This window comes from Labrus mixtus, chromosome 16, assembly GCF_963584025.1.
Source record: "Labrus mixtus chromosome 16, fLabMix1.1, whole genome shotgun sequence".
Classification (NCBI taxonomy): Eukaryota; Metazoa; Chordata; class Actinopteri; order Labriformes; family Labridae; genus Labrus; species Labrus mixtus.
In genome coordinates, this window is record NC_083627.1 from 3,528,945 (window position 1) to 3,546,955 (window position 18,011).

General features: G+C 40.2%; 2 protein-coding genes across 5 annotated transcripts in view; one reads left to right on the forward strand and one right to left on the reverse strand.

Moving 5' to 3' along the window:
- Positions 1–4,764, reverse strand: part of LOC132990665 (probable thiopurine S-methyltransferase) — a 247,418-nt gene extending 242,654 nt beyond the window's left edge. Inside the window, exons 1-9 of one of the 3 annotated variants that reach the window (XM_061059019.1) lie at positions 4,473–4,550; positions 3,571–3,693; positions 2,583–2,675; positions 2,322–2,454; positions 1,692–1,744; positions 1,509–1,583; positions 1,055–1,140; positions 832–876; positions 230–385 (exon numbers count right to left, since the gene is read on the reverse strand). In XM_061059019.1, coding sequence (XP_060915002.1) covers positions 267–385; positions 832–876; positions 1,055–1,140; positions 1,509–1,583; positions 1,692–1,744; positions 2,322–2,454; positions 2,583–2,675; positions 3,571–3,693; positions 4,473–4,534 — 789 coding nt within the window. In that variant the 5' untranslated portion in view covers positions 4,535–4,550 and the 3' untranslated portion in view covers positions 230–266. Of the gene's footprint in view, positions 1–122; positions 386–831; positions 877–1,054; positions 1,141–1,508; positions 1,584–1,691; positions 1,745–2,321; positions 2,455–2,582; positions 2,676–3,570; positions 3,694–4,472 lie in introns of those variants that run through there. The other 2 variants (XM_061059021.1, XM_061059018.1) reach the window with 2 other exon arrangements.
- Positions 4,765–7,683: 2,919 nt separating this feature from the next.
- Positions 7,684–18,011, forward strand: part of ext1c (exostoses (multiple) 1c) — a 102,108-nt gene continuing 91,780 nt past the window's right edge. Inside the window, exon 1 of one of the 2 annotated variants that reach the window (XM_061059015.1) lies at positions 7,684–7,876. The gene's annotated coding sequence lies outside the window, so the exon portion shown is untranslated. Of the gene's footprint in view, positions 7,877–8,694; positions 8,826–18,011 lie in introns of those variants that run through there. The other variant, XM_061059016.1, reaches the window with a different exon arrangement.

Here is an 18,011-nt window from a genome sequence, read left to right on the forward strand (position 1 = left end):
GTCATACACAACAACCACTAATATAATGCTAATAAAGACAGAGACGATTAATTACAAAAGTGTTTTATTTGCCAGCCATTAAAATCTCAGCGTGTTACACTTCTTTAGATGTATGATAAAAATGACATTTTCATTCATGCACCTTCATCTTACCCGTAAATGCAACTGTATGAAAAATATGTCTAAGCGTTAAAAAAAACGGCCTTGGACCTGTATGTTTGCAGTAAAGATATCTGTTCTTCTCTCTACACTTACAAATTAAGAGTTTAAGTGCTCTTTGGAGTGATGAGGTGAACATGTTCCGTTAGGTAATCCAGCCCCCAGCCTCGGTTTCTCTCGGACAGGACGTCCTCTGTCTGCAGGAGTTCGATATCGCAGCTGTTCCCTGAGGAGGAGAAATTCACTATTTTCACCACAAAGTTCATCTCAGCCTCCATAAAATCCTTTCTACTACTTATTCAAGTATCACATCGTGTAGTATTTTTGTGCAGTTCATATTTTGGTTGATTTAAAGCTTATGTTTTATGCAGTGGCAGTCCTAAAGTCTGTTGGGGCCCAAGGCAAAAATCAATCAGGGGCCCTCCAACCAGCGTTTGGCAGGGCGATGAGAGTGCATGCTGTCAGATGGGGCCCCCTTAATGAGGTTTCCTACCGTCATTGCAAAAATGTGCGCATAATGGGTCGTGGCTTTAGTTTAAATTTGTTCTTGCCCTCTGGGAGCCCCCTACTGGTCTGGGGCCCCAAACAGTTTCCTGCCTTGCCTTTTGACACCTCTGGTTTTATGTTTAAATGAAGAAACACAGTCATGATTGGGTTTTTTTTTAAACTCACCATACAGGCTGTGCACTTGTTCATCGGGCACCAAAAATGGAGGACCTAAAAGAAGAAAAAAAAACGAGTCACAATAACTTTCCAATTTCCTTCAACTAATACAAACACACTGACCTCAAACTGATATTTTAAATTGACAAATAAACCACAAGATACAGACTCTAATCTTAAGACCAATTATGATTAAGGCTCTCCATATGGTGCTTTTTGTTTTTACAGTTACCTGAATATAACTCAGGATTGTACAGCAGTGTGTCCAGGAGGTATCTGCAGTCTTTGGCCATGAGGGACGTTATGAGAGCAGCATACCTGAAACAAGACAAGACAATGAAGCAACACAACACACAGCGTATGTATAGTCTCATTCTATTATGTTACTTAAGAACTTTAAAACAAGCCAAAAACAGTTCGAAAGAAGAATAATAAAACAAATAATTAGGCAAATAAAAAGTTACTAGAAATAAACACAAAGACACAGAAAAGATCACAAAAAGAGAAAAAGGGGGAAACAGTGAGGAGACTCTACAGAGAGATGTTAGAAAAGAGAACAGAACAAGGAGCCTGTTTAGGCTAGAGCTCATCCCCAGTTTTTAATTGAATTTGAATGTTAACCTTACATTACCTTTTAGGATATTCAAATATCAAATCTCAGTTTGTAGTGTCAAACCTCTTCTTACTTTTCTCTGTCTCGTGGGTTAATGGCCACTAGAGATCCTCTGTCCCAGATTGCCCCGAACTGACCCCCAACAGAACTGTGAAGAAGAAACATGAAGACTTTAAACCTGTGACAATCATTTAAAAAAAACAAAAAAAAAAAACAACAACTACAAGACAGACAAACATGACGCATGTTTAATAACCTGGAGAAGTTGAACAGGTCACATTGATAGAGGGAAATATTTCTCTCTGAGCCCTGTGGGATAAAAAGAGGATGTGGATTAATAATGTTGCCCATGTCTTTAACTCTCAGGATGGATTAACTGTTTCATGGAAGGTCCGATCATCTTCTTTCATTGACGGGACAAAGGAGTACTTACACACTGTAGTGTTACATACTGTACATATGTAACACTACAATGCATGGGGCCAGCCTTAAGACCCTCAAAGCGTGGGATGCTGCCTACAACCTATTTAAGGACAGTGTGCTTGACCTTAATCATGTTTTTATTTTCTATATTTTCCTTAAGATGATCTGGGGTTAGGGTGTATGTGTGGGGTGGCCATAGGGAGGATGAGGGGAAGGTTTGAAATTTAATTGATCCTGACGTATGTGTGAGCTCTAAGGGGGGGAAGAAAAGGAAAAAAAAGTGTGTAATTCATATATGATGTTATTTCTTTGTACATTACTAAATAAAAAATTGATTAAAAAAATGCTTTTGCAAATTGAATCAACCTAACTGAGTCTTGAATCAGTTCTGTTTGGGTTTGGTTTTAATGCAGAATTCAGGAGTAACAATAAAGACATATATCTCGATCACCTCCCCACACACCTTGTAAACCTTTGCTCCAGGTATGTCAGGGACAGCTTCCTCGCTGTAAGTCATGTTGTTCTCCTCGAAGAATTGCTTTATGGCCATCTCAGATATCTCCACCCCCACCACTGAATGGCCCATGTCTGCCAGCCTGAGATCCACACAGGGAGAGGAGAAAAGTCGGACACAAACGCGTTAATCAACCCTGAGAAAATGTCTTTTTATAGCACATATAACAACTGAAAATGTCAACAACAACAACAACAAATGTTATCATACCACTTCATGTCCAAAGCTTTCCCACAAAGAGGGACGAAGAAGCGAACTCCAGCCCGCCCGACGGTGACTTTATCGATGTATGTCTCCAGCATCCTGTCAGAAACACATAAATACTGTTAACTCAGATATTCAATAATCAGTCACTTTAAACTCCGGAGACTTCCTGAAATCACTCTGAATCTAAAGCTGAGTGTCCTTATGTAGATAGATATTTAGATAGCTATTAAGGTTTTTCTTAATAGCTCCATTGGAGTATTTTTTTTGTATTGTCCGTTTAGTTTATTTTATTGGATTTTGCGGATTTTTGGGGTTAGGACTTGACAAGCCTAGGCTTCTTCCTATCCCTTTTCGAACAAGTCAAATGTGTATTATATTGAAATTGGCTTTTTTATTTTTTTTTATTTCATACAGATTTTTATTTTTTTTCATTTGTTTATTCATTTTCATCTATTTTTTAATCGTTCGAAATAAAGAATAAAAGTAAATAGAATCTTTATCATCACAAGGACACAACGAAACTTCGTTAGCAGCAATCCTAAACAGCATCGTTTACAAAAACAACAAAAATATATTTGTGGTGATATGACAGAAAGGTATGCAAAAAGTGTCCAGAGCAATTGTTGTTCAGTGAATGAATGATGATAATAATAAATAAATAGACAGTTGTGATGACTGAGAGAATATATACAGTTATTATTGTGCAGTGACTGATTAATTAAACAAATATAAATATAGAGATAAAGTGTAAATAAGTGATGTTATGGTGCAGTGACAGAGTATATACAGTTATTATTGTGCAGTGACTGGATGAGTGAATAAATAAATAGACAGTAAAAGTTAAAGTTATGTGTCTTGTAAACATTGTGTTGGTTTGATGCAGCTGTTCTGACATGTTTATGGGATTAATGGAGGATCAATTGTGTAATTCAAGACTTTCCCGTATTCCCGCTGAGGACTGAGGAGGTGGATATAAAAATGAAGACTTTACTTGTGTACGTTGGGCTGATGAAAACCAATCCTGTCCTCCTGCCAGCGTTCCTCCCACTCCCCGATTGCCATGACCCGGTCGGCCTGCGGTGCCAGCATGCTCGTCACGTTGGCCTTACCCCGACTGCAGCAAGAAAACAAAGAAACAGAGAGAATAGAGAGAGTAACTTTCAGATCTATGGATTAAGACATCGGGGTGCGTCGGGTCATCAAAAGACAAAACACATCTTTTTTAAACTTTCACATTCAGTCTGATCATTCTCCACCCGCTCTCATCACTCCTTTACATCCTGTACATTTGTGTTTTTAATGTTCACTTTATCGTCGTCTTGTTACTTTGTTGTTTTTAATCTCTGCTCTGTACGGTGACCTTGAGAGTTTTGAAAGTCGCCTTTAAATAAAATGTTTTATTATTATTATTAGTATTATTACACAAACAGCAAAAATACATCGCTGTACATTGAATGCACACACTGAATTATGAAGAAGACAAAGTTATTCAAGAGCTGTAAGAGTCACAACACATAAAAAACTTGTTGACACAGGAGCACTTTGGTAAATTATTATTGGTGGGGTTCCAGCCAGGAAAGAGGTCAAAGGTCATGTAGAATAAACTGTAGGCCTACCCTCAATATATAACTGCAACTGAGGCAGGTTACAGCTTTTACACCTTTATTTAACTTTAGGATTAAATCAGTCAGACAACTTCTTGAAATCATTGCGTTGAACTACTTGTCACGTGAGTAACCAAACTCTGACGTCACGGGAACCTGCCCTAACGGACTGCATAACATAACAACTGTTTAACCAAAGCAAATGCATGAGATCTTACAGTCAAGGAATATCAGAAATGCAGAAATGCTTTTATTTTGGTGGTACATTGCATTTTTGCTGTGCTCTTACCTAACAGCAGCCTGGCATAAAACCAAACCCAGAACTTTAAAGAGGACACCTGAAGCCCGCATGTTTGTCAATCCTAATAAACCACAGCGTACCTGTACTGAAGGAAGACGAGGCTAATATTTGTTCAGGAGCACAGAGGCAGCAGCTGTTATCATCAGGTTCTTAGATGAAGTGCAACTGTTTGCTCGATCAATCGACTCTGAGAGTTTAATTATTTAATGTCCTGAGTTCAGTCTGACAGGAAGTCAAAGTGCTCACTACAAGCGGCAGGTACATCATAAAGCAGTGTTGGATGATCACAGTAGCGTTGCCTGATAGGCTAAACTCCGGGTTTAGAACACAAGCTTCCGCCCTGTTCTACTTCTGGTTTGGGAGGAGCCTAATGCTGCATTCACTTGCACAAGAAAAATGGAAGATACAAGTATCTTTTAGATAACAAAGCTTCCACTTCTAAATGTTTGCCAATTCTCTTATATTAGCATAAAACATGTTAAACTAATAAAGGTAAAGCCTTCTCTTCTGTTAAGCAGGCTAGGGAAGTATGTCTATTGACTTTTATCCACTTAGTTGTTGTGGGTGGTGTCAGAAAATAGTACTTGGCACTTTTATATTTTAAAGCTGAATTATGATTTAATTTAGACTAAAGAATTGCCTTGAGTGTCTCGAGTTTTACATTTATTAAAGCCCCCCATCTTTCATTTAATTATTTTTTATTTTGAATTTATTTTACTTCATGTTGTATTTGTATATTTGTTTTACTTTTTATTTAATTATTATTTAATTATTATTATTTATTATTATTTTAATTTATTTTACTTCATGTTGTACATGTATATTTGTTTTACTTTTTATTTAATTATTTTTTAATTATTATAATTTATAATTTATTATTATTTTAATTTATTTTACTTCATGTTGTATTTGTATATTTGTTTTACTTTGTATTTAATTATTATAATTGATTATTTATTATTATTTTATTATTTTATTATTTTAATTTATTTTACTTCATGTTGTTATATTTGTATTGTTGTGGTTTTTTTGACTGTTTGGTTGTTATATTTTTATTTTTCCATCTAAGTATGCAGCTTGGAGTAATTTGTGAAATGTCAGTTCATTGAAAATGCTGAATCAGGGACGATATTTTTTTTTTTGTTGTGAAACATGTCCTTTTAAATCTAGTTTCTAAGTTACAATCAATAGATGTCTTTCTGGTAAATACACAACTCTTTATATGAATAGTCAAATTAATGAGAATAACTTTATCTGTTAACCTGGTTTCAATGTGTCATATACAGGCCTGACCTATAGACTACATCAAAATGAGAATGAGGGTTGGTATCAATTAAAAAAAAATGTAATTATTTTTTTAATCTTAGTTAAATTATCAATGTGGAGCTGCCTATTGCAACTAATTCAAAAATCGTGTAGCCTATAATGAGTTATCGTCATAATGTAACACCACATTGTGTAAGATTTCTCTTCTATCTTTTATATCAAGATTTGCATATAAAGTTGCTTTAATTTTCTGCTTTCCCTTTGCTGTGAAATCACATAGAATCCACAGCAAGACTGTGACAGCTGTCACTAATCTTCCTCAGGGAGCCTCTGCCTTGTTGCTCTGTGATTAGTCCCGCCTGCCCAGCCTGACTCGGTTCATCGCTGCTCTGGAGCCAGGGGGAGAGAGAGAGAGGGAGAGAGAGAGAGAGAGAGAGAGAGAGAGAGAGAGAGAGGGAGAGAGACAGAGAGAGAGAGAGAGACACACAGAGAGAGACAGAGAGAGAGAGAGAGCGAGAGAGAGAGAGAGGGAGAGAGAGAGAGAGAGCGAGAGAGGGAGAGAGAGAGAGAGAGGGAGAGAGAGAGAGAGAGAGAGAGAGAGAGAGGGAGAGAGAGGGAGAGAGAGAGAGAGAGAGAGAGGGAGAGAGAGAGAGAGAGAGAGACAGACAGAGAGAGAGAGACAGAGAGAGAGAGAGAGACATACAGAGAGAGACAGAGAGAGAGAGAGCGAGAGAGAGAGGGAGAGAGAGAGAGAGAGCGAGAGAGAGAGGGAGAGAGAGGAGAGAGAGAGAGAGAGGGAGAGAGAGAGAGAGAGAGAGAGAGAGGGAGAGAGAGAGAGAGAGAGAGCGAGAGAGAGAGAGAGAGAGGGAGAGAGAGAGAGAGACAGACAGACAGAGAGAGAGAGACAGAGAGAGAGAGAGAGACACACAGAGAGAGACAGAGAGAGAGAGAGAGCGAGAGAGAGAGAGGGAGAGAGAGAGAGAGAGCGAGAGAGAGAGAGGGAGAGAGAGGAGAGAGAGAGAGAGAGGGAGAGAGAGGAGAGAGAGAGAGAGAGAGAGAGAGAGAGAGAGGGAGAGAGATAAAATAATCTGGCAAAACAAGACAATATGAGAACACAGAGCAGACATGATTTGGGGGTTGACTATGATTGGACACAAGGTGGCGCCAGAGTCTCAGAAATGCTGGTGTCACTATATATTCATATCTGAGTCCCTGTCTTATATTAGCCTACAATACTTTCAATAAACATGATAAATATACTAAAGAATGGAAATAAGGCAGTGCACTCTACCATTATGAAGATTATGTAGCAGCAACAGCCTTCTGCAGCTTGTGGCGTAATTTAAAGTAACCTATCACAGATGTGTAATCGATTAGCTTCCCTTGACCTCTATGTGCACATATTTAATGTCTGGGACACGGTCGTGTTTGTTTGTGGCCAAAATAATGAAGCTTATAATACAAAATAAACTCGTTTTTGGGAAATAACAGCCACAACTGAACATAATAGACAGCTTAAGTATTTGACTACAAAAATGCAGCAGCAAAAAACTACAAAAGCAGCAAAATTCTCCGAAATTGGTGTCCCTTGAACAAACTCATCCTGCTCTGTTGCCAGTGTTTACAGTATAAGATATTTTAAACACAGCTACTTTCCGAAAATGTGAAAAAGATCATAATCTGCAGTCACAATAAATATGAGGCTGAATTTAAAGGGGCCCTTACAAAAAATAGAAACGCCCCTCCACGTCGCTTCAACCCTTGTGCGTAACTCGGTGTTTCCAAAGCGCTCCTGTCGCGCGGGTTCGCATCCAGATGTGTGTGTGTTGTCTTTACGTTGCGACGAAGACGTCGAGGAGGCCCGTGAACCAATCAGCTCCACCGGGGGGCGGGTCCTGTGTGTATGTGTGTGTATGTGTGTGTGTGTGGAGTGTTGTTGGATATAGAAAAAAATGGACAATTTAGCACGCACATTCATCATTCATATCCCGACGGGGAGACCTGCCCCTTGCACGCGGAATTGAGTCGCAAATGCCCGGCCGTGGTGTGAAGAGGAAAAAAAGAAACAACCGGAGAGAGAGAGAGAGAGAGAGAGGGGGGGGGGAAGAGCGCCGCTCGTTTACCCGGTAAGGGCGCGCTGTGTGTCGGGGAGAAGTGTGAGCGCGCAGCGGGGATTGGTGCTGGATGATTTCTGCTGTCTGTGTGTGTGTGTGTGTGTGTGTGTGTGTGTGTGTGTGTGTCTGTGTGTGTGTGTGTGGGGGGAGGCTGTGTTCATTGTAGGTGTGTGTGTACCTCAGTAATAACGGATAAACGTGATGGGATCAAAGGTGCATGTTGTGTCAGAGTTTATAATATTCATCATTTTGGCTCTTATGGATTCACATTCGTCTTTTATGGATGCAGGAATAGAAACACATCCAGTTGACATATTGTGGCGTGCACAGGTTGCGATCGTATCTCGTTTGTCTTCCTTTGCTCCGTGCTGCCTTTGTCACTCACGCTTGCTCTGATGTGGAGCAGGAATCACACATGTTGGGTTCCCCTCGCGAAATAAAAGCCAAACTTACACCTGCTTTGTTTTATTGTAGCGTTTATATGTAGTGATGCAATAATCCCAGAAGAGTCGGTGCAAGTGCAACAGGGGCACTTTAACTCACCACTGGATTATCATGCCATGCCAGCCTTTAGCCTCTATCTGACAGCCTGTGTGACAGTAAATCTGGGTGGCTGTCGGAAGCAAAGCAGGGAGCGATGATGTGCGGGTCCATGAGAGAGGTGCATGCTGGATAATAAAAAAAAAGAAAAAAGAAAAAGGACGCGAGAGAGCTCTGTGGGAAAACTGACAGACAGGAGGTGTGCGGAAGAGAGGGGACACTCCACCTCGGATTATTTCTCCGGACGGTGCATGCAAAGGGTTTGTAAATCGAGAAGTTGGGTGTTTTGGAACATCTTAACAGCTGTTGGAGGTGTTGCAGGACAGCAGTTCAATCAGTTCTTCAGAGGGGAGGGCAGGAGAGTCTGGATCTCCCTGTTGCCCCTCCACCTGCACCAGATCTCCGTGTCACTGAGGGACAGGTAGGCTGATTGTGGCGTGTTTTGGTTTTGACAGAGAATCCACCGTTCAGGTTGTGTGTGTATGTGAGTGACTGATGCATTCACGGACCTAAATCATTAACTGTATTTCCGCATGCTACTGTAGATCATTCGTCTTTATCTGGTTGCTTTACGAGCTTTATATCAGTTGAGGAAATCTTCAGCACACGTTGAAATCTTCTGGCACATGAGCCACATTCGTCTCCAACTGGACAGATGGGCTACGGGGTGGCACATTTCTCTGCCACCATCCAAGAATATTAAATAATGTTCCAACTAGTTCAGCTGTCACAATGTTTGTGGGGGGGAGAAGCTGAATCACTTCAGTCTTAAAGTACACAGAAAAGAAGAGAGAGAGAGACATTTATTTGGAGAACAGGAGACTATTATACTGAATGACACATCCTCGCAGCCGCACAACGCAATATATTTCATTCTGAAAGTAAAAAAAATGAAGCATGTCTTGGCAGCTGTGGGGAATGTCTATTTAAAAAAGGCTCCTTTAAATACCTATCTTACATCATAGTTCCACATTCAAAAAGAACAACAAACCACAGGACTTGTTTCACTTGATAAAGCCCACATTAAAATAACACTTTGTTCTTCCTCCTGTCCCTCATGCATTCACAATCCAGCGGTTAATAGCTCAGGAAGCAGCGAGAATTACCTGCTTCCACATCCTGCTAAGTGGCCCATGTGTTAATGAATCCAAAAGAAGGAAACAAGGCTGCCCAAGTTCATTGCAGCAATTAATATCAAGTGTCTTGTTATGTTTTGGGATTAAGAAAAGAAGACACAGCGGCGTCAGTGATCCAAAGTGAAATGTCATTATCAGGGATGTGAGGATGAGAAAAAAAAAGGCTCTCTGGGGATTGTTGGATCCTTGTTGCGAGACATGCATGGATTTCACTTTACATATGAAATGGCGTTATTGTAAATGCAGCCCCCTTCGTCTTGATGGGATTTTGCATTCATGACGGTTGTGTAATACCGTCCCTGGTGATTAAGAGAAGCACAGATCTTGGTTTGTTGAAGAACTGGCCAATACAGGCAATTTTTTTACACACCAGAGACGGGGAGTATCTCCGTGATAAAGACATTGTTTAGAGGAGAATCAGTGTGCAACCTTTAAAGGCTGTTAACCCTCTATGGGTCACTGTTAGCGTCGTAATCATCAATTCTTATCTTTTGACATGCTGGAGAGTAAAAAGGCTGAAAATAAATACAACACAGTGAGTGTGTATTATTGGTGAACGATTGGAGGTAGAGATGTAATGTTTGATCAATTAACAGATATTTTGCTAATTGATTAATCACTTGGGCCAAGGGTTGAAAAGTAGCTAAAAAAAACAGTTTCATGTTTTTGTATTTGGAACTATATGCAACGTTGCATCATTGCTATCAAATAAATAAATTAAATCAATCACTTCTGAGAAACAAAAGTCAAATATTTACTGATGTTACTGGTCACTCCTCAACGACTTGTTGCTTTTTTGACATTTTATAAACAAAAAGTCTGTTTGAGAAAAAGCTGTTTGAAGAAGCCTCTTTTGATATCACAATTTTTTTGATCTGTGATAACAAAAATAATCAATCGTTGCAGATGAAATCAGAGGGAGGAACGACCTTGAAGATGTCAGATGTTTAGAAAATCGATGAATTGTTTGGGTGACTTTTCAAAGAGTGAACGGTAAACATGGTTAATCATCGTTGTTGAAGTGTTCGGATGCAGTAGTTATAAGTTGCAGCTTCGGTGACTGAAGGACTGAAAAGCTTTGAAGTCACAGAAATAGTTTGGTAACCGTTGTTTTGGGTGATTATTTTGAAGCAAAAAAAATGACTCCTGGGATCTTTGATGCCCTTTAATGTCAAAGATTAAAGTGCTGAACTGAACTGGAGAAAACTCCTTTCTTGTCTTCAAAATGTTTGTTATTTCTTAAGTGTTGCCCTTGCTTTTGATTTCACAACCTGCCTGATTTCTGTTGTGTTTGTTTTATCATTCCTGTCCTTGTGAAGCCCTTTGTAACTCTGATTTTGAAAAGAGCTCTATAATAAAGGTTATCACTGTTTGTTAGATTCAATTTTGAAAACATCCACTTGCATTCTGGGAAATCGCGACAAGTATTTTAAACATTTTCATGCCGTTTTTTTAGACTGAATGAGTAATCGTAAAAAAAAAATATCCTGCAGATGAATCTGTGAGTTGCAGCTCTACTCAAAGGGAGGGACATCTTTTAAGAGGCCATTCTTTTCATGCCAAAAAAAAAAACCCTACTGCTTTAATCTAACACATCAGGGACTCTCTCTTAATTGAACAGCGTTTGGAATGGGCCCCTCTCTCCTTATCCCAGGGTCAGATCGTATATCATCCCTGCGTTGTCAAGGTCATGTTGTTTACGGGCCGATCTGATGCGAGCTCTGCGATTGGAATGCCTTGCAGGCCGAAGTAGCTGCATATAAGATGAGTTAGCGGTGAGGATGCACTGTGAGCAGCACCAGTTAATAAGGCAGATGGATTTCACTACATGTCGCCTCTGCTGTGTCTGTTGTCAGGTGTAACAGTCAGGCATCCTGAACGCAGCACGCTGCACTCGCTGTATCAGTGTCCCCAGTTGGTTCCCCACTCTATGCTGTTTGCCTATGATCTTTGCGACTGTGTGTGATTTAGCAAATTTGCTGCTGTCCCTCTTCTTCTCGGCCGTGCAAACCCTCTCTCTCAAATTGAGAGCGCGAGCCTGAACCTCCTAATAACTGCTCCTACCCATCTTGTTCATTCTGTTAATTAGCCCTCGTGGCGTTCCGAGTGCAGCATATTGTTGAGACATAATTAATCAAGCCGGCTTGTAATTACGCTGGGTTTTTTTTTTTGGTACGTGAGCTCGGTTGGGAGGCTGGTTGCATTTTTCAGGGCGTTCGGTTTGAGGTAAACATCTTAATAACCGTGTCAGAGTCACCGTACTGTTTTATTAAGGTGGAGACGAAAGTGCTGTTATCCATATTATGAAAATGGCCTTTGCACAAGTAGCAGTGCTTTATTAGGTTTGTGGCCATTTTGGTTCAGAGGTGGTGGAGCTAATGGAAAAGAATTCTCTAGTAGCTGTGTGTAGACGGCAAGAGAGAAGACTTTCTTTCCCATAAAAAGCCATTTGTTCATCATATGCGTGTGTGTGTGTGTGTTTATATATTCATACAGTGTGTGGGAGTGTTAAGAGTATCTCCATTTTTAAGGGCTTGCTCGTAGGTGAGGGCAGAAAATAGACCATGGATCACATCCCAGTTATAAGCCTTTAATGCAGGTCTGTCAGGGGAGGCGGACCCTTCCTTTTTTTTTACTGCGGTTGGTTATTCTTCTGCCTCGTCTTTCTTTGGCTCGCCACTCGCTGACTGATACTGGAACAGACAAAACAGCACACACTCAGAGACTCCTGCACAGGTTGTACTGTCAGAAATAGATTGTAACTTCTGCTTTCATGCTGCTACTTCCATTCACAGCAATGTAAATAGGCTACACACAGTTGATGAGCACATGCAGAAATTCTTCACTGGACTCGCTCTTGAACTGGTCTCTATAATCACAATGCAAAAAACTGAAACAGTGGTTCCAAAACTGAGGGTACGAAGCCTCCAAAAGGTCACCCGATACATTTTAGGGGTCATACAAGGACGCTAAATGCTACATTGCCCCTTGGCGTTTTCCACAGTTTGCCGTTTTAAAAACATGGAATTCAAATAGACTTATTTGAACTTTTTACTGTTTAACAAACGAGATCAGTCCAAAAGCTGCGACTTCTGTTGGATGCACATGTACTAAGCTGACAGCAATTTGTTGACCTGATCTTAGTTTTCGGGGTTCAAGGCAACAAACCTGTAGCTTGTCATATTTTTACTTGTTAAAGGCTTTATATGTGATTTTTTCATCCAGCAGATGTCGCCCTTGAGCACCAGCATGAAACCAAAACAACTTGCGCTGCATTGTTGTGTTAGCATGCTAATGCTAGTGATCTTTATTATGCTCGTATCTTCACACTGCATGTAAATTTACCTGAAATGAGCGTGATCTAGAAACACAGTTAATCAGTGAGTACAGTATGTTATTCTTCTTTTCTCTAGTCCCTCAATTAAACAACTTTTATACTCGAGGGGAGGAGTCAGCCGGCCGTCCCGGCGATGTAAACAAACTGAAGATAGGACTCTGAAAACTCTGAAAACATCACAGACAGTGGGACTCGGGTGTTACACCCATTGTAGACAGTCATGACTCACAGAGTTATTTTCAGAGGATATACTTGATTTATATTATATTTAAGTGTGAAAAAGCACATAGAAAGACTTTAATCAATTTGAAAAGCATGTTGTGTTTACACCCACTGCAAAATGATGGACTTCCAAACCAAATTGAATAATTTGAATCTGGGTTGCATAATGACAAGAAAAGTTCAGGGGGTATGAATGCTTGTGGAAGGCACTGTAAGTAATTTAATGTCCTCAGACTCTTAAACACCACACCGCCATCTTGCATTCTATTTACATATAGTCGATTTTGTACTGTAAGTATTGACGCAGGATTGAAGTGACTAAAGGAAACAATACTGAATACTATGTGGCATTTTTTTTGTTTTTTTTTAAATCTCTGTTTGCCTTGAAGCCTTCTTGTGCTGCTTCAATTAAGTTCATTCATGGGGCAAATTATGGGCTGACTTTTTACTGCAAATGGACAGCTGTCCTTCTCCGCAGGCTTGAGTGCAGATTTTAACTTTTGGCAACTAATGGTGCAAGAAACTGTAAAAATGTCACGTGGGTTGTTTCAGACTATAGGCACCACACATTGAACTCCTCAGTAAAAGAATCTACCTTATCTACTTTGAGACACTGATTTACGAATGGAAAACTTCTTGCAATTGGATGGCTGCTGTTCACAGTATGATGGGAAGATTAGTTTCAGTTTGCTTTTCTACACTTTAAACGGATATGTTAGTGACTGTTGTGTTGTAAATCTTACGAGGTAGCATCTCAAGTTGCCAGAATAATAGGAATGATTCATCTTCATCTGTTGTTGACATTCAACAAGTACAGGCAAATGTGATCCATAGAGGGAGTTTCATAGTTGCAACAACGTCAACTAAGGGCAGAGATACCAACGCAAATGAATATATTAATGACTAGACCTGGAAAAATGTAGAATATGAATTGTCTGGATATAGGATTTGACATCTTAGCAATCAGGATGATTACGGATCTTAATCAGCCAGCTCTGAAAGCTTCAAACCGTTCTTCAATAAAACAATTTCTCGCAGAAAAAGTGACTCCCTGAACTCACAAACCGGCCTCAGTTTGGTGAAATATGGAACCAATATTTAGAGAAAACGATTTGAAACTCGACGATAACTTCTGCTCCCCCCGGTCATGCAGTCATATCTGTCACATCCGTAATGACAGAGTCCAGGGTTTTAATTTTAGCCTCAGCCGAGCCTTCCACCACACCACAAGATTTGTGTTTTCTTCACAACACTTCATTTAACTGGACAAATGCATTGCCAGCAAAAACACTGAGGCCAGATGCATGTTTAAGTATAGTTTAGACACGCTGCTACTCACACAACCAGAGAAAGTCACTGGAAGGCCTGCTGCCACTGAACGACAGTATTTTTTTTACAGTGCAGACACTCCCAGGATCTGCGTCTGTGTGTTGTACGTCTCCATCGTTCAGGTGGGCTGTCTATATAAACTAACCGTACCATTTGTGATAGGATGAAAATCTCATTTTACCAGCCATTTGGCTCATCCAGTGTCAATTTACAATGTGCTCTGTGCTACTCTCCAGATCAGTTCAGCTATGATAATGCTGCTGTGGCTTCTGTTACAGTGGCACCGACTCTGCTTACATGGAAAATGGCAGTAATGGTGGTGGATTTCATTCAATTTGTGTTCATATCTGGTGCTGTGGCCACAAAAACAGCAAATTGGACAAACAAGGGAAAGGCCGATCAAGCTTAGAAAGGCACAAATCTCTTCCTCAGAATATCCCATTCAGTGGAAAAGAAAACAACAAAAATGGACAGATTCAAAATTTCCTGCACAAGGCCATCATCGTTGACATCCATTTCAGAGCACGTCAGTTTTAATTTTCTATCAAAGCCTTGTATGAGCACGGTTGAATAAGCTGCTGTGTCAACACGATCTAAAGGAGACAGATGGGATGAGAAAGTTAAATTCCGTTTCCCTGAATGGCTTAATGGCGTTGTTCGCTGGAAAACCGTGGCAAGGTAGAAACAGTCAGGGAAGCCCAGAGGAGGAAGGGATCGAGGGCAGGAAGTGAAGGGATTGGGTGCAGTTGTCATCTATGAGATATTGATCATTAAGCGCCTGTCCCTGTTGTCATTTTGTCTCTCTCCATCGCCACTTTAATGTCCTTCAGTCTCACCATCTATTCCCCTTGACTTGTTTTTAATCCTGCCCTTTTAAGTGCTGACCTTCCAGTGTCCTCCACATCGGACTATATTCAGCAGGACGTCCAGGTTCAGATTCAAAGATCATTAAGAAAAGGAGATAAGCCATTCTTTAGTTGTAAGGCTTAACATTTTGATCATGCTTGATTTGGCATCCCCCAAATATGTTTATTAGTAAAAGCAAACTGTGGTTTCATACAACCGAAAAATCCCAGCGGAACAAAATATGAGACTATGCTTCAACTAAAAAATGTCAAAAGTCCCGCCAATGCAAAGGTGCCTTAAAGGCTTTATATGCAATGTTTTGATCCAGCAGATGTCGCTCTTGAGCACCAGCATGAAACCAACCAAAACAACGCGCGGTGCATTGTTGTGTTAGCATGCTAATGCTAGCGATCTTTATTCTGCTCGTATCTTCACACTGCATGTAAATTTACCTGAAATGAGCGTGATCTAGAAACACAGTTAAGCAGTGAGTACAGTATGTTATTCTTCTTTTCTCTAGTCCCTCAATTAAACAACTTTTATACACGAGGGGAGGAGTCAGCCGGCTGTCCAGGCGATGTAAACAAACTGAAGATAGGACTCTGAAAACTCTGAAAACATCACAGACAGTGGGACTCGGGTGTTACACCCATTGTAGACAGTCATGACTCACAGAGTTATATACTTGAATACATCGCATATAAAGCCTTTAACCTCATGATTCTAATTGCCAGAAAAGGCATTTCCACTGATTGCGAAAAAAAATGATATTGTATAGAAATCTATGAGAAAATAACCCAAACATCTTACTGGATTATGGTCTGGTTTGCCTGTTGCTGGTACTTCAATACAGATACTTCATGTTTATTTTGTAAGAGTTAGTCCCTTAGAAAAAAAAAATGTAGTCAAATAGATGATAAAGCAAGCTATGCTAAGGGGCTGGACCAACTTTAATTGAAAAATCCCTACAGCAGTTCCATATTAACCAGGAGAGAGGCATCTGTAAAGAAAGACAAAGTGTATCCACATCAGAATATGATTACTTATCGTTCCCAAAAACCAAGATGGCACCTGCCAAAATGCCAAACCCAATGCTGCAAAAGGTTACCTTCTCTCTGTATGTTAAGTAGCGTTAATGCCTAAATGATGTTAGAATTTTTTGGGCGGTAAGAGAAGGAATATACGACTCTTTCTGTTGAAGGACAGTTCATTTGTCCTACCATATAACTCCATATACATGGTCCACTTGCCACTTTATATAAGCTGAATGGAGTGTGTTATATGATGTTTTTCTTCATTGCCGTGTTGACATAATTGCATTGCCTGCTTAGTACACTCTTAATGAACCTTCCTAGAAGGTTTCTTTTGCACTCCAGGCGAGCCAATGATCAAAGACTTTCTGGCCTTGCCGAGTGTATTCCTTATGTCTGTGATTAAGTGTTTTGGGTCCACTTTGCTGTATCTCAGCTCCCTCAGCCCCCCTCTCTATTGAGGATGAAATAAGAATAATCTGAAAAAGGAACGCCATGCAAATAGGGGCATTGTTTCAATGTGAAACCCTCAAGTCAGCTTGGGTATGCTAGCAAAAGGAGACGGAAGGAGAGGAAAGAAAAGAAGGGAGAAGTGATGGACGGCAGAGAAGAAAGTATAAATGGGAAACAAACGACAAGAGGTGGAATTGAGGGGCTCTGAATCCTGCTCTCACCTTTCCTTGAACCCCGTCCTTCCACCTTCAGGCCCCTTTATTCAATGAGCCTTGTGGCTTTTTTCCAGCGCTAGTCACCCAACCATAATGATCCATCATTGATCCATGACAGAGGGACTTCTCTCACCACTTACAGCCACTTATGTGTGTGGGCCTTCTTGCCAAATTGCACGGATGTCGTCAGGCCTGGTCAGGTCCAGGCTTGTCCAGGCTTACATTCATCATCATTGGATTCTTGTTGATGGTCAAACATTGGACGATTTGTCCACACAAAAGTAGAACGGTAGGGATCCACAAAAACAGTGGAACAAAGACCTGAAGCTGTTAGCAGCAAAATAAGGGAATTGATTTTCTTTTGTATGTATTGTATTATTATCTTAAATGACTTTGTTCAATTCAAGTATCATCCTCCGACTTCCACATATACTGTAACATAATATTGTAATTTTAAAAATCAGTTCAGGAACAAGCTTTGAGCTGCTATTTTCTGTTAAGTTAAATTGAACCAAGAAAGTCAAGTGAAGGACTTTTTTAAAAAACCTCTACTTATTTGAAAATGACAGTGTTGTCATGGGAAGAGAAGCTTGTGTTGTTGATTTCAAAGCCACCTTGGGTCAGGTAAATCAATATAAACATCCTTAATAGACTGTCATTTTTGCAAAGGTGTCCAATGATGTTGGATCGGATAACCCACTGGGATAAATTCTTCACGGCCATCATCATTACCATTATCATAATGATACCCTCCATCACTTTTCTATTACACCTTCTTCCCATCACTATCAATTATCCCTGAAACCACAAATCTCCAAGACGTATTGCCAAACCAGGCCCCTCAGTGGAGCGTTTTCCCGACAGAGATTGAGGTCTAACTGTGCGTTGGTGGCAGTGGATGTAAAGCAAGAAGAAAAGAATAAAGAAAAAATCAATGCCTTAACTAAAGTAGCAAGTGAATTATTGATGAGGAGTATGTAATGGGATCCCAAGTGTCTATTTCTCCCCCCAACTTGGACTGCTGCTCAGGCTGCCACA